The 24,988-nt window shown below is 38.4% G+C and overlaps 1 protein-coding gene across 1 annotated transcript in view; it reads right to left on the bottom strand.

The window, feature by feature from the left end:
- Window positions 1-5,097: 5,097 nt before the first annotated feature.
- LOC306885190 (zinc finger transcription factor Trps1-like) overlaps window positions 5,098-24,988 on the bottom strand; it is a gene marked incomplete at its 5' end in the record, with an annotated part of 82,577 nt that continues 62,686 nt past the window's right edge. Inside the window, 2 exons of the mRNA XM_079441568.1 lie at window positions 5,098-8,728; window positions 15,370-15,492. Coding sequence (XP_079297694.1) covers window positions 7,592-8,728; window positions 15,370-15,492 — 1,260 coding nt within the window. The 3' untranslated portion in view covers window positions 5,098-7,591. The remainder of the gene's footprint in view (window positions 8,729-15,369; window positions 15,493-24,988) is intronic.

Raw genomic sequence — 24,988 nt, forward strand, 5'->3', positions numbered from 1 at the left:
GTGTATTTAAGGCGAGAATGTAATTGTTTAAAACTCAAATCTGCGGTTTATTTATAAAAACAGCCTATTTAAAAATGTGCTTTGCCGATTTCGGAGAAGTGAGCTCCACGCGATCACCGGGCGCTCAGTGCTCATGTATCCCGAAGAGAAGAGCATAACCTCGGCTAGTCCTTCTGACATTGGCTGCTGGCTCTGGTGTCTCTGTAGTGGTTAAACTATAATTCGTTTTGGGTAAATCTAACAGGTAATCTTTGGTCTTTATTCTATTGTTCTATTATGAAAATGAAAACAGGCAATGTTTGATATAATATTTAGTTTCATTGTAATGTATGTATGTTCCCTGAGCTACATTTCTGGGGCTATTAATATTTTTAAATGAAAAAGAAAAGAGGCAGTGGTGTTTGATATATTTTGTCTGTAAATAAGATTGCAGCAGCCAAGGCGAGCTGACTGAAGCCTGTGTTATTTACTAATTGTGTAATTTACTGTGTTATTGTAAGTCCAAACGCCGAACTAATCTTCTCTGTACTTTGGACCGAGATGGTAACTCAGACAGCAAAAGGTCTGGGGGGAAAAAGTTCCTGGGACATATTGTTCCAGGTAATTTCGTTGGAAAAGCGACTTATGTTTCACAGAACTAATCGCTGCCTGGGTTGCGTAGGCTATGTATATGTGGAGCGGATCTATTAAAATAGGGGCGAGACCCTTTTGGGGTATAGGGGCGTGTTTGTTGTGGTGATTTCAAATATCAACATCCAGAAATCGCTTACCCTGCCTTTAACCCATGCATCTTTGAGTATGCATATTTTGCACGAATTTGTTCGTACAAAAAAAATGCATACTGAGCATTTCATCCAATCTACTTTTCTAAAGTTTACATTTTAGAAAGTCTTTCCTTGCTACAGTCACCTTTAGCTTGTTAACTGGGGTTGCAAAGCCGCTTTGGATCAATATCCATTGTTAAAAGTGCAATACAAATAAATTTAATAGAAAAAAATAAAATTGTAATGAGGTGTTTTAGGCCAAGGAAGCAGGCCAAGTTTGTAATAACAATCTTCCAATATATTCACAAAACTAATTGTCGTTCATTCCACAGTGTTCTACCTCTCCAGACCTGCCTGGTGATGAATACGGCCTGAGTGAAATTAGCTAGTCCTCTGCAAAGAACGTTGATGGAATAAGTACAGCTGGAAAAAAATCCTGAAGGGCACTGAACAAGGTGCATTGTGTATCAATGAGCAATGGCACTTTAGGATGCCTGCGCAGCCGAACAAAGGTCAGTCGAGTAGCCGTGTTTCACCAAGATAAAGGCCTGTGCACAGCGTACATAATCATCCTGTTATGATAAAGCCCATTGTGTACAATTGTCCATTGTGATTTAAATTATAAAAAGGCAGAAGATAGGAATATCTTCACTTGCACTTGAGGAGGCAAAACACTAAGGGATCTCAAAGTTATTTCTTCTTATCGGTGAAAGGAGCAATGTCCTCACCGTGCTGCTAATTGATAGGTACTGAGTTAGAAAGAGGACACAAATAAGAAGCAAAAATAAAGAGAAGAATAATATTAGTTGTGATGTTGTTGGCTTACGAAAATATATATATATATATATATATATAGGTGTTTTGAACAAGCTTTGAGTGGGATAATTGCCCACAACCAGAAGTTATTGCAGTTTTAGTGTCAAAAATGTGCCACATGGCTGTAGACCAATCTTTAACAATTTGCCCAGGGAAAGTTCTGTTTAATTAATATTTTTGGCCTGAAGTTAACTTTGAAATTGGAACTGCAAGTAGTGGACATTAAAACAAACCTTAGAAAAAAGTTTATATACGGCAGTAAGAATATATATGTCTAAACCAGCCACATCTCCACCCCAGATGACCTGAGGAGAAGCATATAGGATAAAGATGTTTGATATTCAAGGAATTCCTCCATCTTTGATGGAAAATTGTTTACATGCAAAGCGGCCTCTTTTGGCTGATAGATAATCGAACTGCTCAACAAGGGCATGGCGCTGATGAAAACTAAGCAAGGGAGTGGAAAAAAGCATAATTTGCCTTGGGTGCCATACACTCAAATCAAGGCTTCAAATCAAATGTTGCTTTTTCTATTAGTTGGTGAAGAAGTAAATGTGATATATTCTGTATATATATATTGTTACATCCTGACCAGTCTAGGGTTGGCCAGGCCGATGACAAGAATAACATAGAATTAGAGAACAACTACGCTCCTCCTTTCCTGTCCCAGCCCACAATGGCCACAACAGAGATTATTACAAGTTGACAAATTTATTACTTTGTAAATCAAGAAGCACATCTCATCAGAAGGGGATCCATGCCAAAATAACAAACCAAAGTTACTAACTAGGCATTTAGAAAGACTTAAATTACCTCACAAAGAAAATCCTGAAAAGAAATACAAGAATCTTCCCTAGCTCCCTATCTGGCCAAAAACCAGAAAAACAAAAGGCAATCCCCAACCTACTGCTTCAGAGCTAACAAATAATTTGAACAAATAACGAATACTTAATGCAGATATATATATATATATATATATATATATATATATATATATATATATATATATATATATATATATATATACATACAGAGGTTGGTTTAATCGCTTAATTGGGAATAGAAATCGGGTTGTCTATCAATTGATTTGTCCAAAACTGTTATCTACACAAAGATACACATGCCGAAGGCACATTCTGAGTACTTGACCACACATGCTGGACAACAATATCAAGCAGAGAAGAATGATACTGTCTGATCTTTGTGCTGTCAGCCAAGATTAAATTCTGATTGTGATATTCTCACTTTCAGATCATCTGTCTACTGGCCTCAAGCAGCCGAACTTACAGCCAACTAACTTTGACTACTGCTTCCACCATCAATAAAGTTGTATAAATATGTTTAGTTTTTCATTAAAGAATAATATATTATACATATATTTTTTATTATTATTCTATTATATATTTTTTTTAATCATAAAACGGTTAGTTTCAGTCCTTAATTCTGATTGGTCAACAGCTGTTTTAGGCACTATAAATAACAGCTATGATGGCTTCACCCAGTGGTTGTTTGTATCACTGCACAACACCCTTAGCAACATAAACAATGTAGTTCAAAATTGGTCCATGTATTATGTATTTCTGCAAAATTAACTCTTTATTATTCATGTAATGAATTATGTGTGACCCCTGCTGGTGTTATATTGTGTCATTCACCTTTAATGTTGAGGCCACACATTTCCCACTGTTAAAGAAACTGTTCTCATACGGGAGGAGCAGTGTTGTCAAGTCCGGTTTTCCCACGGAATTGGGCTCCTTTAATACTGTTGCCGCAGGTTGTTTTTCATGTTCGGGGGTTGAAGCGACCCCAATAATTTGATATTTAGCCCCTGGAATGCAAATTTTACCAAGGGGAACCCCCTTCGAAACGAAAATTGGGACAGTTTTGAGTAACAACTGGACGCTTTTGTTGTGAAAACCTGCAATCCTGTATAGGAGATAGTATACAGATTCCCGATGTACTGTATGTCTGTGTGGAAGCTCACCGTTTCTAAAGTGTAGAGGGAAAATAACTGTATTTATTAGTTTTCTGTTTAAGGTAGGGTATTTTAGATCCATCAAGTTACACATATTATATATATATATATATATATATATATATATAAATATATATATATATATATAAATAATGGAAATCCTTTGAAATAAATTCTTGAATTGTATATTACCTGTAAATTTGCGGTTTTCTCAAATTGCACATTCTTAAGTCACTTCCTAAATGTCTTTGCAGGATACTTCAGCAGAGTTTTATAGAATAAAGTATGTAACTCCAAGTGTCCAGAAGCCAGACAACCTCTCTGGTATCAAAGCCTTTCTGCCATAAAACCCCAGACTATGAAGCACCTCCATGTGAGTGACAGTTACTCAGCCAGCATCCCACAGCGAGCAGAGCTGACCAGCTAAATGTCCAAAAGAGTCCTGGAAGGGTTGCTTTCAAAGATTCACTCTGTCCTGTCTCTTCAACATCCACTGGCCAAGCACACGGAGGTCAGGGACCTTTCCTCAAGGTTTGCTTGGTCTCTGACTTTGAAGGTGAGTATGGACAGTTAGTGCGACAAAAATAAGAAGGAGAAAGGAAAGATTTAACCTATGAAGACTTCCATTTACAGCTTTCACTGTAAGAGAACTTTTGGAGAAAGTGTTATGACAGTTGTGGATAGCATTCATCCTCACTTTTATCTCAAATGAGTGTTTTGAAATGGAATCAACTTGCACCAAAAAAGCAAAACCAATAGAGAAGTCACTAATCATGTCAGATGGCCTTTTCGACTAGTAACTTAAGGCAAAAAGCTTTATCTACCTCATGAGGAAAAGTTTTATTTCTTTGAGTGAAGCAGAGGCTGAAAGTCTTCGCTATTTACTTATCTTTAAAGATTTCGATACATGAGTCTTAATTTTAAAACAAATGCAATTAAGTTATGTAGCTACACAAATCGGTTTTCTTCAGTACTTTAAACTGACATCCTGCCACCCTGCCCTGACTGACTGTATGTAATGAGCTCTTAACCAACAGTCTTGTAGGACAAGAGACAAAACAATTGGATGGCGATCAATAGCAGTTCCATACAGCACTGTGAGAGGTCAGAGGTTTCATTTGGATTGTATGTCATGTGACACAGCAAGCACAGGGATACTACAATCCTGCGATTCAAGTTCATAAACCGTCAAAAGGTTAGATCTAGCTCTCCAGATTGAACAGAATAATCAATAGACCTGGGTAGAGCTGGACTGCTGGCCACTGGATTAAAATAATGGAAAAAAAAATAATGAAAATGTTAATTTAATTGAAATATAAATGTAAATATCTAATTTGTGATACATAAATTATCATGTGACACTGGAGTAACGGCTGCAGAAAATTCAGCTTTGAATTACATTTTCAAATAGAAAACAGTTATTTTAAATTGTAATATTTCACAATGTTGTTTTTAATAAAATCAGTTAATAAAATCAATGAATCTTAAATTACAGGGAAAAAACAAACAAACATTCTAATGACACAATAAGGTACACAGAAAAATTGCTAAAATGTTTTATTTCATTATCATTATTATTATCATCGTCATCATTATTATTCAAGTTTAGATGTAACAGACATCTTTGCCATCTTTATTGAATCTTTTTGCATGTAAAAACCAACCACACAAAAAAGAAAGAAAATAATAATAATAAAAGTTAAGGTGGCAGCTGGAAAAAAAAATCCTAAAATCATCATCTATGCACTTTAAATGCAGCAAGTGTAAAAACAATAACATTCTAAGAATAATGGTTAAACATTTACATATTTATGCCCTTTGCCTTGACCTTGGCCAAACAAGCTTCCAGGCTCCATCAAATACTCCTTGTGTTTCGATATTGCTAAGACCTTCAAACATAGGCAAGATCTCTCATTTATTATAATGCAGTACCTGTACTTAGCATGCTAATAACTCATTTCATCTTTCTTCTTTTGCAATAGAGTAACTGAAGTGCAAGCATTAACACTTTCAAATTAAAATGAAAATTTTGACAAAAATAAAAATAAAGAATCTTATGTTATTTAATACCCAACTGTATAAATGGTTTGTTGAAAAGCGACTGTCTATAATGATTTCAGTTATTTTAATAGGCATTTGCAGTTAAGCAGCGTTGTAAGGCTAGTTTCTGAGAAACAGAGAGAGAGAGAGCACAAATTAGACATTTTGAGTCTCAATTTCTCCCCCTTTTCCCTAGTTCATATAAATAATGTCTGTATGAAGTCAGACTAGACCCAACTCACTGAACCTGTGACCATGAAAAGGAGCAAGTGTGGAGAAGTACACATGGGAACACAACAACAGTAAAAAACAACAACAGACATCTCAAAGTTGCTAGCAAACAATAACAGAATTTGGGAGGTTCAAATGTTTTTGCTTTTCCTATTCAAATAAAATGGAAAACTGAAGATGCGTGGACAGCTTTAAAATATATCAAGCGCTTAACTTGATAAAGTATGTTCAAGGGATCATTTCTGAGCTCATTATTACTTAAAAACATGTTTTTCGGTTGCTCAGGTAGACGGCTGTCCACTCCACATGATCAAAGTTGCAAAAGGATCATAAAAACCAAAGTACAGCTGGGTGAAACAACAATATAAATAACAATGTTATGCCTCTTTGAGACAACTGCCATCGAAAGGCACCAGAAACACCTGCAGTTATTAAGTTTCTTCAACAGTACACTGAATAAAATTGTTAAAAAACAAAGGTCAAAGGTGTTTTCAACTGCTCTTTAGAACTACAGGTGGAACAGAATGAATGTAGACTGGCAGAAAGTTATTATTTTTATATTATAGAGCACTGGCTCTCATAAAATGACCAAATAAAGCACAGACTCATCAGTTTCCCTTGAATGTTCAGTATCAGAAGAGCAGGAGAAAAATACAGGAAGACTTCAGTCCAACACAAGCTTCTTCATCAACTAAAAAGCACAAGTACATGGTAAGAAGAGGCAACAGAAAATGACAACGCTTGGAATGAATAGTGCCCTTTTGTGGCCAAAACTAAAAAAAAAAAACATAATACTTTTGTTTAATATTCCACCTTTGGAGGAAAGGAAATTGAATTGTCTTACTGTTTTTGTGAAAAAAAAAAGTTCAGGTGTTGCTTCATTACGACGTTTGCTACATTTGCAAATGTAAACGTTTGTCAGAGCCAAACTCAAGGCCCTTATTCAGATGCGAGTTCAATGTTGCATATCAACATCTCATGTAGAAAATACTTTGTACAATATATCAGGCACTGATAATATGATTTTACTATTAACAACTTAGAATTTGTTTTTATTCCTTCCCAAATTTCTAGAGTAGAGAATTGCATCCCAGCAACTAAGGCAGCAGCTTAAAAGTTTTGATGGAATTCTGTGACTTGAGTTACCTAACCCTATAACTTCAACACAAAAAGACAAGAACAAACAGAAAACCATAAAGACATTTAGTATAATGTTATCTCGAGACAGACTATAAACTAATGTTGTCTATTCAGCCATACACATTCCCTGAGGATGCTGGATGTTTGTTTGAGGACGGCAGTCATTTATGCTGTTGCCATAGTGACAGACGACTGCCACATTTTCCTACACTGAGCCACGCATGCAGAAACACATCCTCATTTTTATCAGAACCAGGTAAGAGAACTTTCCATGAATCTGCGAATACACACGACGAAGAGAAATGAAGCATTAAATTGGAGTAGATGTACCTTGCTTGCTGAACTGCCTTGTCGAAAATTACATATCTTGACTAACGAAAATATATCTAGATTGAGTAGCTACATGTACCGATATCTTCAAAAAGCAGTCTTTGTTCGTTAAAAGTATACGTGTGTGTGAGCTCCCACAGAAATGCTATGCTGACTGAAGTTTCTTGCATTGGCTGCTTAGGCACCATGATCCGTCTTGGCACATTTCAAGCAAAAAAAGTTCAATGCATTCATTCGTACAAGCGCTCGCTTTCCCTGCTGCTCTAGTTGTGCTCGGACTGCAGGTTCGTAAAGCTCATTGGTTAGAGGGGTTGGCGTTCGCCTCAGGGGCGGCCCGGTGGAGGCCTCGCTGGATGTGTGTTGTGAAATCGTACTTATCGGCGCAAGCGTGCAGGCAGATACTGCACTGGAAGGGCCCGCCGTCACCATGGCAACTCATGTGCAGGGCGTACAGGACCTCGTCCAGGAAGACAATGCCACAGTGGGCGCATTTGCTCGAGATGTCATCTTGCGTGGCCTGATCAACCTTCTCCGGTTGGGCCACTGGTGAAATAGTGCGCTCCTCTACGGGATCTTCCGAGCGTTCCGTCTCCCGCTCCCTTTCAGAAGTGGGTGACGCCCGTTTCTCCTTGGCGACGAGGGTCCCGTTGGGCGTAGGACTGGGTTTGGAATGTTTCATGGCCAGGTCAAGAGGCGTGTCGCTTTCGGGTCCAGATGGGGTCGGTGGGGGGAAATGAGGCGGTAAGCCGAAGGTAGGGTAAGGCACAAAGCTTTGGCACGGACTGGGAAGGCCAGCCACGGGGCTCAGGTAGTGGCCCGGGTTGCCCGGCACAGACATCTTGCACTTAGTCCAGAAGCGCAACCAGTCCGCTTCATTTTGCAGGTCGTTGTGGAGGAAGGGTAGGCTGAAGAACGGGTACTGGTACTTCTCGATAGGGCTTCCAGGAGGGGAGTAACTGGCCTGCTTCGACGGACGCATGTACTTCTCGATAGGGCTGCCCCGTTCAGAACCACCCTTACCGTCCCCTCCCTGGGGTCCTGAGCTGAGCCCATTGCCCTCGGCTCCGCCGTCCGTAGGGCTCTTGTGCATATGCAGGGGTGGCATGCGCTTATGGATCTCCAGCGTCTGGTTGACAAGGAACGTGTGGGTGGAGCGGGGGCTAGGGTGACTTTTGGGTCCTGAGGGACCGTAAGCCTCATATTTACCCAACTGCGCTTGAGCCTCGGCACGTGATAAAGACCCATCAGATCCTGCTTCCTCAGTCCTCCTCTCTAAGGGGCTGCCATTGAGACGTTCCTCACTGTTGACGCGCTGCTGCTTGGACCCTACCTGCTCAGATGGTATGGGGTCAGGATTCAGGCGCTTGCGTGTCCGTCGACGGATGATCTGCTCGCCGTTGTTTTGCTTGATAATGTTCAGGGGTCTGGGGGTCTGAAAAAGAGACATGGAAATTACAATTTGAAATAATGCTTATTTTTTTTATATAAAGTTTTTGTAATTTTAGTAAAACTTCAATTTATTTTACTTTAGTTATTTGCCAAGGCAACATTTCTAATTTTCATTTATGCATTTTAAGTTGGCATTTTCTATATAATGTTTCTGTGATTTTATTTAAGCTTTATTTAAATTAAAACGTCCTGATATCATGAAGACAAAAAAAATGTTAAAAGAATAAAAGCCTAGTGATTAGACATCTTTTTTAGTTTATAGGAATTAATAATTCATTGCATTTGTTTAAAAAAGTTTTACCTTAAATATATTTTTGTTGAGAACAATTAAGATGATGTATATACTGCATTCAAGGAGTAAGATTTTTTAATTATTATTATTTACCATCAAAACCATGTGAAAACAACAATGCATTTCTAAGGATGTAGACAGGTTTTTGAACACAATTTAAAAAAAAAAAACCAAAAACAAAGCTGCAATCAGAGTTTCTGTGTTAAAAATGTAAGTTTTTAATACCAGATTTGGGTACGGTTGGGTATAATCTCCACGTGTGTGATCCAAACAAACAAATATTCACACGCACTCCCAAGTGTCATTGTGAGACTGGACCTGATCTATTTACTGCCTCATAAAAAGGTCTCTGATCTAATATTGTGATTTCAGTAGAGTGATTCATCCCTTCTGGGACTCAGAGGACACACTCCTGTAATTAGGCTGGTTAGCATAATAATCTCCCATCAAATGGCTATTAATTACTGCTTTATTTTCACTGGACTACGTAAGCCTAGCTCAAAAATGAAGGCACTACAGTGAGTTCACAAATATAAATGAGTGAATTATAGAAGTGTCTTTCAGCTCGACTACCAGAAAAGACAGAAATCAATGGGTGAAACTGATCAATTGAGCTACTTTACAAGAAAAAGCCCGAAGTAACAATATGTTCCTTCTCATTTCTCATCCTTTACGTCTACGCTAAAATGGAAACTACTGTGGTTGGAGAGATGTGAGATATGCATATTTCCTTCGGTGGCAGACCTGTAACAGGAGGGAAAGAATGGAGCACTTGTCTGTAATCTATTTTTCTGAGCTCAGATTCCATCCAGCAGTGGCTCAGGGGGAAACTTCAGTAAGGTGACGCAACTCATCTAGCTACACTGCCGGACATATTCTTCCAAGTCCTCGCATGATGCAGAGATCACCCACGACTCACCCAGAGCCAGAGATAATTGGCAGTAGAACTACGGTATGTCGCTTCCCTCTACCACCACCTTCTGACTGCTTGTTGACTTTGAGGTAGAGGCACATCGAGGGAATCAATCATGTATGGTAGCCACTTGCCTTTGTAGCACCCAGATCCACAGTCATGTTCCTAGGCTAAGGAAAGTAATCTCTCTCAAAGATGGGGAGGCTTGGGAAACCAGAGTGTTTCAGTATGACAGAAAGAAAATATTTCTCTGGTACCCATTTTTTTCTATAAAAGCTGGAAAAATAATTTATGCAAAAATGTAACTCCACCTCAAACTAGCCTTTGGCTCCGCACCATATGTTCTAGGGGAAAAAGCATGAGATGCATATTTTCAATAATGTTTGGCCACTGGGGACCAGAGTTCAATCTAAAACTAATCTTACTGTGTTGCTTAAGTTAATGCCCTGTGATAGATGGTGTTAAAATAAATGCGAGCACTCACGCTTAGGAAAATATCAGGCTGGCTTTCAGTCTGAAGAGAGGATGGGGATGAAACCCAGACAAAAAGAAAGAGTGCCCTCTACTGCTGGACAACGTCAGGCCCTCGCTGCACACTACAGAAAGAGGGCATTCTTTTCTGTTCTTTTTTTCCTTCAGTCTAATTTTGTAAGGAATATTAGTGCTTGATTCATTAGCTATGAGTTCTGTTTGTATGACTTTTCTGTTTCAAATATCAAACCAGACAAGAGACATTCAATTCTCAAAGCCTTTGATTCTATCTACTTCCTACTACAAAATGAACAACTGACTAGAGGGGGATTAAGTTTGGTGGTACCTGCACATTTAATATTAATATGTAAGCATTTTATAGTATGAAGAAAACCCGAATATGGAGTTAATTTTGGAAGACTTATCTTGTTGTGTTTCTTAAAATAAATAAATAAATATATAATAAGTGTATAATAAACTAGAATGTATATGACAAAAAAAAGGGGGGGGGGGTCAAATAAATGTACATGACAACACCACCCCTACTCCCCTCCAAAAATAATATTATATATATATATATATATATATATATATATATATATATATATATATATATATATATATATATATATATATATAAATAAATAATACTTTTTGTAATAATATACTGTAGAGCTATTCAGTAACCTTGGGTATCTCTCTATTTATTTCATCATCTATTTTTGACAGTTTGAGTACTTTAGCTAAAGATTTTTTTTTAAACACTGAAATGTATTAAATGCTCAAAGGAGCCTGGAAGGCCTGTCTCAACTGTGCTGTCCGTGAACAAACCCTTGTTGCTATTCCAGCTATTTCTTTCTACCTTTTGGGCTTTCTTGTTCCAATGGGTGGTCAGAGTTCAGAAGCTGCGAGAACTTTTTTAGAGAACGAACGACATATTCTTTCTGCATCCCACATAAAAAGTTCCATGATGGTGAATCTGAAAAACGGAGGCAGCCACAAGTTTTATGTCGGGCACTGATGCATGGCTACGGCGCATGTCAGGTCCTATTATTAGAAGATAAAATCTGGAGAGACATTTATTATTGCTATGTGTTCTGGCACGAGGAGCCCAGACCTCCATTTAGGGCTCTCTACAGTGTAGTTTTATGAGGTGCTATTATGAAATGATTTCTGTACAGCATATAAAAGTTTTTATTCAAAAATATAAAAAATACTACTGGAAACTGACTGCCAGGCTGACATGAAGGACACAGTCTCTGCTGGACGGCGTTAGCGCGCTATCAGTAAAACAGTCACACGATTATTTATCAAACCAAGAACCTGAAAGTCTACGCAATATCTTCTACTAAACTTCCCCACTGCCTTTACTCTGCTCCAGAAATGAAACTGCCGTAGATGACTCAGCATCTTATAGCAGAAACTAAAAACAGAAACATCAGGCAAACAAATCCTGTAGCCAATCGGCAGTGTTTCGAAGGATCCCGAGGGCTTCGGAGAGACGTCTCCACATCTTGTTTATTAGCTTCTAGTGGAGTGTGACGTGTACACAACCTGATGGTCCACTGCAGAAGCTACTTTACAGTAAAAGAACACAGAAACTATGCCCAACTGGTCATTCAGTCCACCGCTGGAATGTACAGGCTTTAGATCATCGCACCACACAGCTGTAAGCATCATCAAAGGTGAGCACTGAGCTAGAACTAATAAAATACAGATCTATGCTATTGCCAGTTTTGTATACATATGAGGGAAATGCACATTTCACCAGCACTGTATGCAGTCATTGTACAGATGTAAATAAAAAGATAAGCTCAAGAAGAGTAAAGGTAGCAGTTCTCATTAATAGGTTTAAAGGTCATAACGGATTACGTCAAAAATATCAGAACCAATGATTTTCATACATTTTGTTCATTAAAGGTTCTGAAATGTCTACAACATTCTTTCACCAATACTGATAGTGCCATTTTAAAATTCGCCATTGTCAAGATGATCGGTTTGACTTATTTTCTGTCAGCTATCAAAAATCTAATTTTAAATGCATGATTCATTCTTTCCTGTGCTAATAAAGCTCATTTGAACACAGCTTTCAGTGGTTTACATGTCACTTCCATATAACCTGTGCACTGGAAAGATTTCTGCATACTTTTTTTCCCACAGACATGGGGCATACGACATGCCTCAGTCAAGCTAAATACAAGATACGGCTTGAGCAATATATGTAAACGTGTTATGCAATACAATACAATTATGTAATAAATTGTAGAACTTATTATTGTTCACTACATTTTAACATTTTGAGTTAAGTTTTTTTAAAAGAAATGAATACTTTTATCCAGCAAGGATGCATTATATTGATTAAAAATGCTTTTTTACAAAACATTTCTATTTCAAATAAATGCTGTTCTTTTGAAATGTCTATTCAGAGTATCCTGAAAAAATGTATTATGATTTCCACAATAATACAAAGTAGCACAACAGATATCAACACTGATGATAAAAAAAATGTTTCTTGAGCAAATCAGCATGTTAGAATAATTTCTGAAGAATCATGTGACAATGAAGACTGGAGTAAATAGCAATTTTTTATATATTTTAAAATAGGACAAATTTAAATTGTAATAATATTTCACTTGTAACCAGCTATCGCCTTGTGTGTCTGATAAGGCCTGAAGCATAACTGAATCCACTGTGTTCCACTATCATCAAATCCATCACCCCTCGGCTTTTAATATCAGTGTGATCTCAGTAGTAAAACTGTCAATAATTGTTCCCATTTCCCTTAAAGTCATGGCCACCCCACTTTTTCTGTCCCAAGAAGCCAGAGCAAAGACTGATGCTTGCTTCAGTACAGCTGCTGCATCAATGCATGATGGAACTCCAACATAAATGTCAAAGTTAGAAAAACTTCCAGCGTGAGGAAACTTATTTACTCCAGACAGTGTTTAATGTGGGGCAGTAAATAGAGCATACAGTATTTCACAAGCTCGGCTGTGAAGCACCCATTGATTGCAAGCTCTCTGATGAAGCAGTGTGGACAGACGGGCAGATGCGAGCGCCTGTGCTGGGTCAAGTTAGCACGACTCAAGCCACCAGGTGGCACGGCCCCTGAAAGAGCCTCTTGTGGTCTGGGTGCTGTGGTGCCTAAACGCCTTACCCCAGCCGACCACACTGATTCAGTCGGCCCCCTGTTTCCAAGCCTGTGCCACCCAGGCACTAGTCCCGATAGCCCGAGACCACCGAGGCAAAGAGCGCTTCCAACATTGCATATCAAGACAGGAAGAAACCGTAACACTCACAAACTTAACCCAATTCTGAAGGAGCTCCAAAGATTAGAATGCAAAATCAACGTTAATTCCAGGCCCGAGCACAATGCTTTTTCTGTTTCTCCGGCTTAATTACTCACATGTTGTTGAGACTGTTTACCCCTCATGTTTATCCAGACACTATTTCAAAGGAAATAGAAGAACACTAGAACACTTTCAAGGCTGCAGACAAAGCTTTAGGTACGACAGCAGATGAAAAAAAAAGCTAATTCAAATCAAAATTAAATTGGGAGAGCAGAGAACTGAGCAAATCAAATTAAGTAATTTAGTGTCCGAGTCCAGAAACGAGCAGTTTCATTTCTTTGTGCACATTTCACACGGACTGAAGAATTAATAAAATAGTCACTGTATAGTCACAATTTATGCATTTATAAATATCAAATATAAAATGTATTTTTTTGAATTGCTGATAGAATTCGGATAAACAGAAAGCATGCGTATGACCATAATTAAATGCAACAGTGCCCACTCACTTTTTGCAGAAGTATTTTTGCTATTTATGTCTCTGTTAAAGACTTATAAGCTATGAATCAAACCAATGAGCTATTAAAGAAATAACAACCTTACAAACTTTGATTTGAAGGGAAAAAATGTTAAAATTGGACAAAAATACAAAGTTACAGACTGTGTACTTAATGAGGGAACAAACTACAATCTAATGACGCACTGTGAAAGAAACTAAAAACACAAGGAAAACCTTTTTCACAAGGAAATCTGCTGTAAAACTGAACGATTATTTAAAAAAAGAGGCTGATGGCTCAAGCAAAAGCATTTGCCATTGATTAAATTGGAGCTCAAAAAAGTTCTCTTTAAAGGTTTACAAGTTATCATTAAAAAATCAATACCCCTATGGAGACAATAAATGGGATTTTTACTTTAAGAACCAGAATGTCACACTCTATAACAGGTGGTTTAAAAAAGCTAAACATAAAAGGAACAGTTTAACCAAAAAATTTGTGTCATAATTTTTTCTCCCTTCCAAGCTTTGACTTTCATAGACTTGTAGGCTTTGGAACACAATAAGAGATATTTAGCAATTCCCAAGCTTCTTTTCTGCACACTATGAAAGACACTATGGATGGACACTAAAACAACTGTAGTTGCCACTGACTTTTATCGTATGGAAAAAAGCAGCTTAAACATACTACTAAACATCTCTTTTTGTGTTCCACGGCAGGCTGTTGTTGTAAATAAGAATGTGTTCTTAAGTCACTTGCCTGGTTAAATAAAGGTTAATAATAAGAAGAAATTCATATGGGTTTGGAACAACATGAAGGTGAAAAAATGTAAAAAAAAAAAAGACTCCACTTGACTGGGTTTTAAGGTTGTGCCAGTAGGCATTGTGTCTCAGGTTTTAAGGTCAGGTGTTTGTTAGGACTGTGGGAAGTGGGGCTCCCAACTGGTGCAAAATTACTTCCATAGGGCCATTAGCTGGCTGCAGGGCTGAGGAAGGCCAAAAGGGCTCTTCCCCTGGGGTCCTCGCCTGACAGCGCGGAAATGAAGCGATCAAACCGGAGCTGCTACGCTGTCACCTCTCCGTTCATTTTGAACTCTGTTTCTGCGATTTGTGGGTGGGCTGGCGAGGCATTCTTGCACTGATGTTTTCTTAGTTCCCCCCTTACCGAGTGCAGCTTCTGATAGAGGCCACACGCGTTGCACACGTAGCCGCCGTTGGCATTCTTCCTCCACAGCGAGGTCTTGGTGGTCAGACAGTTGGCGCAGAAGACCCCCGAGCCCCGCCGTCTCTGAAATCATAAAAAAGAAAGAGAGCCAAAATGAGTAAAAAAAAGCAGGCTGTTGAGAAAAAGAAGGATGGAGATTCATGCTCAGCATGGAGACGGGAGGTGAATGTAAAAGAGAAAGCAAGAAAGAGAGGCAGAGGGAGGAAAAAAGTGAGGGGGGGGGATCCCAAGACTCAGCAGGGTGTAGCTGGATATGGCAGCTCTGATGGCGAGGGACACAATCCAATCAGAAAGCCAGGATGAGGCACAATTAATAGAACCAAGTTGATTCTAACACTAATTAACCTTCCCGTGATTTATAGGCCTTGTAAGATAGCACTGTGTCAGTGACAACACACCACCAACTTCAAACTGGGTCGCCCGCACAGGCCTGACATAAATATTTTGATCTTTCAATAATCTCGAACACATGTATGACAGGAACCTTTAAATGCATGGCTGGAACTCTGAATATCTAGTAGCTTGAAATATTGCACTCTACTGTGAGAGAAGGGGAAAAATAAAGTCAAGTAGGAAAAAAAGGAGAGAGAGATAGCCACATGAATCATCCATCGGGAACGGACAGAACTACAAGTGAATCACAGGAATTATCTCGATTACGGTCACTGTAAAACTCATTTAGCCTTATAGAATGTGTACGATTTATTTAGCCTAACTTCAGACGGGCTTGAGCAGGGAGCACATTTCTCCAGCCAGAAAAGAACAATGCTCCTAATTGTGCTCTAATACATTTAGAATGGAAAGCTTTCGGCAGACATAATTTTGGTTTGAGTCAGTAGAGCTTTTTTGGCAGGGAAAGGGCACTTGATTCATCGGGTGTTTCACAACGTATCAGTAAAAGTTTTGGGGCGCAGCCAGCTTCCTATAGGGTAATTTTTCCATCCAGATGCGCCATTGGAGGGCCCTGCATCAGCTAAACTAATTATGATCTCACCTTCGCTGATGCTTGCTCACTCTACAGTTCGACATCTCCCATTAATCATAGATACGTAGAAAATGAATGTGAAAAGAAAATGAGGGACGGTAGCCCACACAACCATAAAGAATAAAAATGATGGCAATAACTTAATGAGATGGATCAATGTTTTCCATGAGCTATCAGCAAATGCAAAGTCACTCTGACAACTGCCCTTTGCAACCGCAAAGCATCATTCTGATGCATTTCAGGCCGAGAGGGAGGGATCCCACGTCCTAATTGTGCACATAAAAAGGTAGGTAAACTCATTGAAGGTGCATAAACACCTTTCTAATAGCTTGCCGCAACAATGATACTATCCTTATATTAAGCATTACACTTATCCAAATCAATTGTTTTATTCTTTACAAAAAGTACTGTAGCACTACCATATTATGTTGATGCCTTTAGATGGTAATGCATTTAAATATTCTATGGGTACTTCAATTAAATATTTAAAGGTGTAATTCCGAATCTGTAGGCCTATGAGTTAAAGAGATAGTTTGAATGGAACTGACTTGAATTTGTCACTTTTAGGTGAACTGTCCCTTTGAGACAGCAAAATGTCGGGCATGTCCTACAATACAAACCCACAATACCTTCCTGGAAAATTATCTCAAAATAGAATTATAGCTCATTTACGTCAGAATCAGTGCTTTCTTACAACCTTTAAGCAAGAATGTATATATTTTCTGATCTCAGTGGGGTTTTTAGAGGGCCACATGCTAGTCCTGACAGTTTAGACATGATTGATTGATTTATTCTTTCCTATCCTGTTCTAGCGTTACAAGCCAAACAAAGTGTCCGTCATCAGCTTTGTGGATTTCTCTCCCTGGCCTTCTGGGCTCCAGAGCCAAATCACTCACACGTGTTCCCTCCGCCTGGCCCGCAGACCTTCATTGTACAACAGCCGCAGAGAGTTACTATACATACAATCTACACACAGTGTGAACACAACTGATAATTTATCTTGTTGGTCAAATCATTCATTTGTGCTGGGCCTCCTGTTTAGCCATCCAGAAAGCTTATATGGTTATGTATACAGTTGGCCAAAAGCTTTGGATTTAAAACAATATAAATCAAATGCTCTTGACTCTTAGAGCCAAAACTAAATCAGAATGAAAGGCTGATCGTGTATGCATCCAACTCTGGTGTGATAAGGACTGTTTCAGTGTTAGAATTAATTAGACTCTTAAATTATGTAATCTTAAAGACTATTTTGATCAGCAGGGAAAATAAATTGAGCAATTCAAAAAACATCAGAAGGCAAATGTGTTTTTTATTCTATCCATAGTGTGTGTGTGTGTGTGTGTGTGTGTGTGTGTGAGTGTTCAAACAAGGGAAAACATTACATATATAAGTAATATGTAATGAAATAAAAAAATATATATTATAGAAATAAAATTATATAATTAACATCAAAATAAAAATATATCATTTTTTAAAATAATAAATAATAATTTAGGTAATAAGCATTTATGGTTGAAAAAGCCCACTCAATTCATCCACCATTAGCAGGTGTAGTAAAAAAATTAAAAATAAAAAGACAAAGACAAGGCTTTATATATTAGGTTAAAGATATAAGTGAGGTTTTTTTTTTACAGCAAAACATTCACAAAATAAAATATAAAATGGAGAGGCTGACCATGTCTGCTTGACTCTGGTGGCATTTGGTGTGCTGGATCACAGTAAGAGAAAGATCTTTCTATTAAACAATCAATTATTGCAGGGGTTGCAAGAACAACTTGTTGGACTGACATCCGGTCAAAGCGATTTCCAAAATAATCCAATGTAAGTCAACAACAAGTACCTAAAGGGAAAATCCACAAAATAAGCAAGCTACAGTGACAGTCCATTACATTTTAAGTAGAAGGGTGGGATCAAATAGAAGTGGGAGTGTCAATACTTTGATATGTGAATGTGTTTGGGAGCGGGTCGTGGGTCAATTACACAGGAAACCCCAGAAATAGCCTTCTCCTATTAAATGTTGCACAATCCCAGACTTCCTTTTCAGTTATCAACTGGACCAGTCTGCCATCTGTAAAAACGAATGCGTACCTTGCCAGGTTCTGTTTTTTTTATCTCTTTCTCCCTCCATTACATCTCAAAAAAGGACAAGTTGGCGAGAGAAAAAAAGAACAAGAAAAAAAACCCCGCACATTTGACTTGCTTGCTGCAGCTGCTCACCAAAGGAAAAGGAGGGGAGGCGAATGAGAGAAAGCCCTGATTGTCTTTGTTTTCCCAAAGTGTGGGGAGATTTTTCTCGCCTGCCACGTCTGGCCGTGCTGTGAGGTGATGCATAGTTTTTTTTCCGCGGGCTAGAGGGGCCGCAGAGGGCCCAGGCCCTGTCTGTTTCCTGGCCTGCTCCAGTTTATCACTGTATCTGCTCTCAGCGCTGCTCCTGCTATCTGGTATCCATCACAGCCTTCGCAAGATGCCATGCATTATCACGCAGCACCGTCACTGGTTAAAACACCACTAATCATAATAAAAACAAACTTTGCGCTACCTTTCATCTACACTCGGGATGAGGTGTAATAATAGGCTGGATTATGCATTTTTTGGGATCATTTATTTCCATACGGCGAGGGTATGCAAACAATGGTATGCATACAGGTAGCACGAGGTTAGAGGTTCTTGCAGTAAACAACAAAATGGCTGTTCTTGTTTGCATTGCGGGCTGTGATGAATGACCCTGCTGCACTCTGGTACTTTCTGTGGGTGTAGCCTGTGCATTCTGTTTGTACGTGATTGATTAAGCATACCTAACACTAGGCGCTCTAGGGAGTCGGACTAATTCGGTCCTGGTGAGAGGAATCTGAAGTAATTAGAGGCAGGACCTAATTACATCTATTTATTTAACGAGCATGTTCCCACAATCCCATAAAGCTCTCCATTAAAAGCTTCTAGTCTCAGGTGAAAGAGGCGGGGAAGAAACATCACACCTTTCTGTCTTAAACCTATTATGGTAATCAGCTGCTCTCAAGGTTTTGCAACCGATTTCGCAGCCATTGTCGACTTGCGGTTCTAAACAATGCAGCGTCTATGAAAAATGTCTGTGTTAGAGGTGAAAATAATAGCTTTCAGCACCAGGGAGATGTCCAGGCCTCTGCAACGTCAATCCAATAGTCGGTTTTGGTGAGGTGGACAGCAAAATTGTGCGTAAAAGCAGAGACAGTTAAAATGATGAGGGGAAGTAGGGGATGCTTGGAGACTGACACACATATAATATGTGAAAATAAGGGCTAATAATGCATTTGGCATGCCGTTTGGATGTAAGAGAGAGGATTATTTGGGTTAAAGGGGGTGATTTGCACACAAAGCCGGTGAAATGAAATTACATGTAATTCACTTAGGCAATCCGCGGGGCCTCTTACATTAAATAAACAATTATTTAATCAGCTGCGGGGAAATTAGGTGAACCCCTACTGACAATTTCAATTTCAGAAATCCTGCATCAACTTTTCAAGGCTCAGGCAGTACCATCAAAATGCCGTCGGCAAACATCTGGATACAATTGCAGACATATCGAACCATCAAGTCGTATCTTTGGTGGATGTAATACCGGGTTTACGCAAATCCGAAGTCTCTTGCTGAAACGGAGTCGTAATTATATAATTCAGTTTGATAAATAAGGTTTAATACATTCTGTGAAAGCTTCATTTCTCCTGGAACCTGCGAGGCCACGGTTCAGGGTAATATTCCCACATCACATTCACATTTCTTCACGTTGCTCTCGGAACCCTTCACGTCAGGATGAAGTCTTTAAAAAGCAGTAAGGACGGTCTCAAATCATCTGTAGTCAATCGGAAGGTTATTTAAGCACTTTACGTGTCAGAGAACAGTTGTCACATTTCTTTTACTACAGGGCATATTTCTCAGGGTTCTATTTTTTGAAAGTCTATCAAATTTAAATTTCTGAAAGTTTAAAGTCTGTATGAGATGAGATACCTCATAGCAGTTGGTCTCAAACAGTGGCCTGAGGCCCAATAGGGGACCACAGAAAACCTCCAATGGACCCTCAAGATGACTTATTTAACTTAAAACAAAACAAGCATTAAAATAAACTGAAACAACTAAAAATCAAGATATTTCTTATTTTGATTCACTTTCACTTTTGATTCACTCTTTGAAGAACCAGGGTTTTAACTCTCTGGGAAGACATGGATGCATTTGTAATTTCTAGACCTGGAAAGACATGTAAATTAATAAAATAATTTTTGTAATGAATACATATTTAAACCCATTTTTAACCCATTTTTATGCTCTAAAATATTTTAGGTAGAAATTGTAAGAACTACATTTTTTTTTTTAATTCTAATGGTTAATCCTTTTCCAGTAAATCATGAACTACTGGAAAAGTGATGTCATTTTTTATTTCATTGGGTATAAAGTGTGGTCTTCAAACTTCTGGAATTCTGAAATTTACAGAAACTGAGGCTGTGTTCCAGTTCATTTTTTATGCCCTCCACTCACAAACTTCCCTCCATCTCATTCACTCGGATGTACATCATTGATTAGGTTGCTTGAGTGCCCACTTCTGGCAGAATGGGCTGAATTGGAATGTCCTAAGCCCTTGATCACTTAGAATCCGCCATGGAGTTGGTTTATTGATTACATTTTGTCCCTTACGAATTAGTTTGATGCAGCATTCTATTTGTGTATAGGTATGCTTGAGCTGTTATAAATGTTGAAAACATTTTTTTTATATATTATAGAGCTGTTTTGGGTGGGGATAAATTAAACGCAATCTGGGAAGACCTCAGGTCTGTGGAGTGGCCTGAAGTGTGCATATGAAGCAGACTCGCTCCCTCGGTCAAAAACGAGGGGTCGAGGGTCTGTCCATATAAACTTCCCTCGTTCACTTCACTAAGTGGAACGCACTTCAAAATGGCAGCAGGGATTCCCCCGAGATGAAGTGCTTAGGGAAGTTTGCGAGGGCGTGTCTAAAAGTGGAGTGGTACGCAGCCTGAGAGTGTCGGCCTTTAAATATTGTTGCGGACAATGGGAGGTACTGGAATCAAAAAGGTTGAGAACCACTGCCAACTAGCCCCAATATCCCGTATGTTAAATATAATAGTTTTGAATTGTGCACTGGGAATGCATCTACAGGAAATGAAAGACAGAAACGGAGGAAACTGTCAACTTGCCACAGCTGACCAGTTCCCTCGGCCCAATTTCAAGCCACCAAAACTCTCTGAGGAGATTGGCTTCAGCTTTCCGTTCAAAGACAGCCCTTCTGTTATCTCTATCCAAATCCCCATCCGCCCCCTTTGTCCTACCCTGCATCGCAACGCAGCGTACCCCACTGATACACGAGACTATCTGAGCCTTGGCTTTCTCTCCAAATCGGATTGAATCGGAGGACATGATCAAAGACAGACGGGTCTCTATCTGGAAGTGTGAAGCACAGATATCCATTTGCACTCAGAGGGCTTATGGTTGTAGTCATGTGAGTAGCCTATTGTACTGTAAAAATCAAAGGTCTCCCTCCTTCTTGTGCAAATAGAAGGCGGCTTCATGTATTCTGGAATAATCTATTCCAGAGGCCGAACAATACTCCGGTCTCCCCTTACCGCTACAAAGGCATTAGGCCTTTTGACACTATCGCTACACCCGTATCCCTTATCTAGGTCTTCCTTAGATATGTGGTATCCTCTTCTGAGAAACAGTTCCGAGGACACATCCTGTCTCAGTGACAAGAGAGGAAATCCGGATACATTGCAGCTGGCCTCTAAATGTGTCATATGTCACCTCCATAAGGATCTCTTCACTGCTGTTTGTGTCGACTCGTCCTGGATGTCATAACATGGGGCCAGCTGACCCAAAACAATAGTTAAAGTGACTGACAATGATGGGCAGGAAAGAGAGCAAAGAGTTCAGGCATGACTTCACCAGCACACCTGCTCGTGTGTCACAGAGGCTAGTGGGGTTACTGGCAGTCACAGAAAGGGTGCCTGCTGATCTAGAAGCATTTTCTTGGATCTACAAATCAACATCTATTGAGACAAAAACAATCAATTCTGGTCTTGGATCAGTATTTCAGTGTCAATATTCATAAAAATTCAATGACCTACTTTGTGTTCTTTGATTAATTAAATGCTGGTTTTCAAAGTAGGTAAACATGATACTTAAGTATGAATAGATGACAGTTTCTTTGGTACAAATCTTAAAAAAAATATATATATATATATATATTAAAAATGTTTATTGTTATACATATTTATTCTGATAATTTTGGAGGGCACAAAGTAAAAAATGTCAAAGTGGAACAACTGCTGATTTTAAAATGAAGAGAAAATCTCATTAAATAATTGAATTCTTGAACAATATTTTGACAAACCATTATTATTATTATTATTAGAAATATTATATACAACAACAAAACTGCTTCACTGCTTTTTAACATTGGTCAGCAGTCACATGCTGTAACCAAGTGCTGAAACATACAGGAAATGATATAATAGAAATAGACCCTCATGACTGTGTCTCAAGGTCCATAAGTCTTTAAAAAATGAGATAATTAGACTTTTTTTAAATTAATAATAATTTGTGATATTTGTAAAATAAATAAATTGAATAAAAAATATTGTAAAACACTTAAACTATATTAATTGTATTTTTACATACATTTTATAACCTTTTGAAATACAACGTAAATGTGTCTAAGATCAAGCCACATGTTTAAAAGAATTTAAGAAAAATATTATTTTTCTTATCATAACCACTCATGCATGTTACTGACCTGTATTTATTTTCGTTTTGGCCTTTAGCCAGGTCACACGCCAAATGAGGAATATAGCAGAAAAACAGATCAATAGAAGGATTGAGAGGTTTCTTGTAAAATAAGACTTCACCATGGAACATTTTTCAAATATTTTCTGCAGGCCTGGTGCAAATAGTCTTTTTTTCCTCCTCCTTCTTTTAATTCTTCCCCAAACTACGCAAAATGGAGACTGTGGGAACTGGCACTAGCAAAACTCTGGCACACTTTGCTTTAATAGTGTGTGCTGTAATATTGTGTAGAAAGAAGGACATAGAAACCTCAATTCACCTTGCCCTGAAGGGGAAACACAGGCCACAGAGACATGTGAAGCTGTCTATGTGTGGGAGAGAGACAGTCTATACTACACAACACTCGGCACCTGAATGTGAGCCGCTCTGTACACTAACAATGACAGCCTTTTTTCCACTCAACTAATGTTTCTCTGCTGTAAATTTCACATAAGCTTGCTAAAGTAAGCTGTGAGGCTGCTGTACGTTTGTGGCTTTGCAATAAACAACAAGTTACGAGAACACCACTGTTGAGAATGACTTAAGCTGAAACGAAGTAAACCACATGCACACACAGAGGTATTCACACCTAGCAAAAGCACACAAACTCTTGCTTTCCATTTATGTGCAATTAAGCCAACTGGAAAATACTCGAAAATATAACCAGAGCTTTTCAGCTCATATCAGTTTCACTGTCAGACATGGAGCATCACAATAATTGCCCTGCAACTCAGAACCCAATATTTTACTGTGCTCAGAGAAAATATCAAATTCACAAGGATAACACTCATACGCTTCACCTCAGAGAACAGTCTGGCAAATATACCCACTCAAAAGCAGAGAGAGAGAGATTTTGTTTGAGATTTTGTGGTGTAGGCAGTCACTGAGTGGGATCTGATATAACAGTGACACAATTTCACTTGATAAACATGGTTCAGATCTGGTTGAGGCAGTTTGCTGCTCCTGGATCAAGGGTTCAGGGTAGGCAACAGACATTAAGTTAAATATAAAAGTGACTTTTAGAATGATTTTGGAGATTTTTTTCTCCTCTTAAGCTGACAATTTGAATGAAACTATCAGACTATAATTAACGCAATATGTAATTTATGCATTTGTCACTCACCAGATGGTCTTAACGTTATTTTAATAATGGTTTTTCATCAGATTTGCATCATTATATTATACAACAATGTATAATGGGACACAGAAGAAATCAACTTGGCAACTTTTTAAGAAATGTGTATAACGAACCTTTCCCTGATTGTACTTTAATTACTTCAAAAGCCCTACTTTCATTTGTTCTCTTTTCTGAATTTCATCACTTGGTAATCAACAATAAGTTATAAAAACTATTTTCATAATTCTAAAGAGATAACAAATAATTTTTTGAATAAATGCCATAATGCAGAACTGAGATGATGTTGAATAAGACATGAACAAATATTTTTTTTACAGGCAATAACACAAAGTTGCTTTTGCATGTGACAGTAAACTAAATATAATACTACTCGTTTTATACCAATTAAACAGTGATATTTATACCTTAAATGTAAGGTTTTGTAATCTGACGAATATTATAACATCTTGCAAAATCAGGAACAGCTTCTCTTTCTTGGGGCAGCTAAACTAACTTTGTCATCATGAGAAATAACCAACATTAGCACAAGTTATGAATTAAACTTATGTGCAAAATTGGAATATTGCTTAAGATATTTGCAAATAAAGCACCAAAAAAGTGTCCATCCAGTGAGTTGAAGAGAACAAAATAGT

This window comes from Barbus barbus (genome assembly GCF_936440315.1).
Source record: "Barbus barbus genome assembly, chromosome: 19".
Lineage (NCBI taxonomy): Eukaryota > Metazoa > Chordata > Actinopteri > Cypriniformes > Cyprinidae > Barbus > Barbus barbus.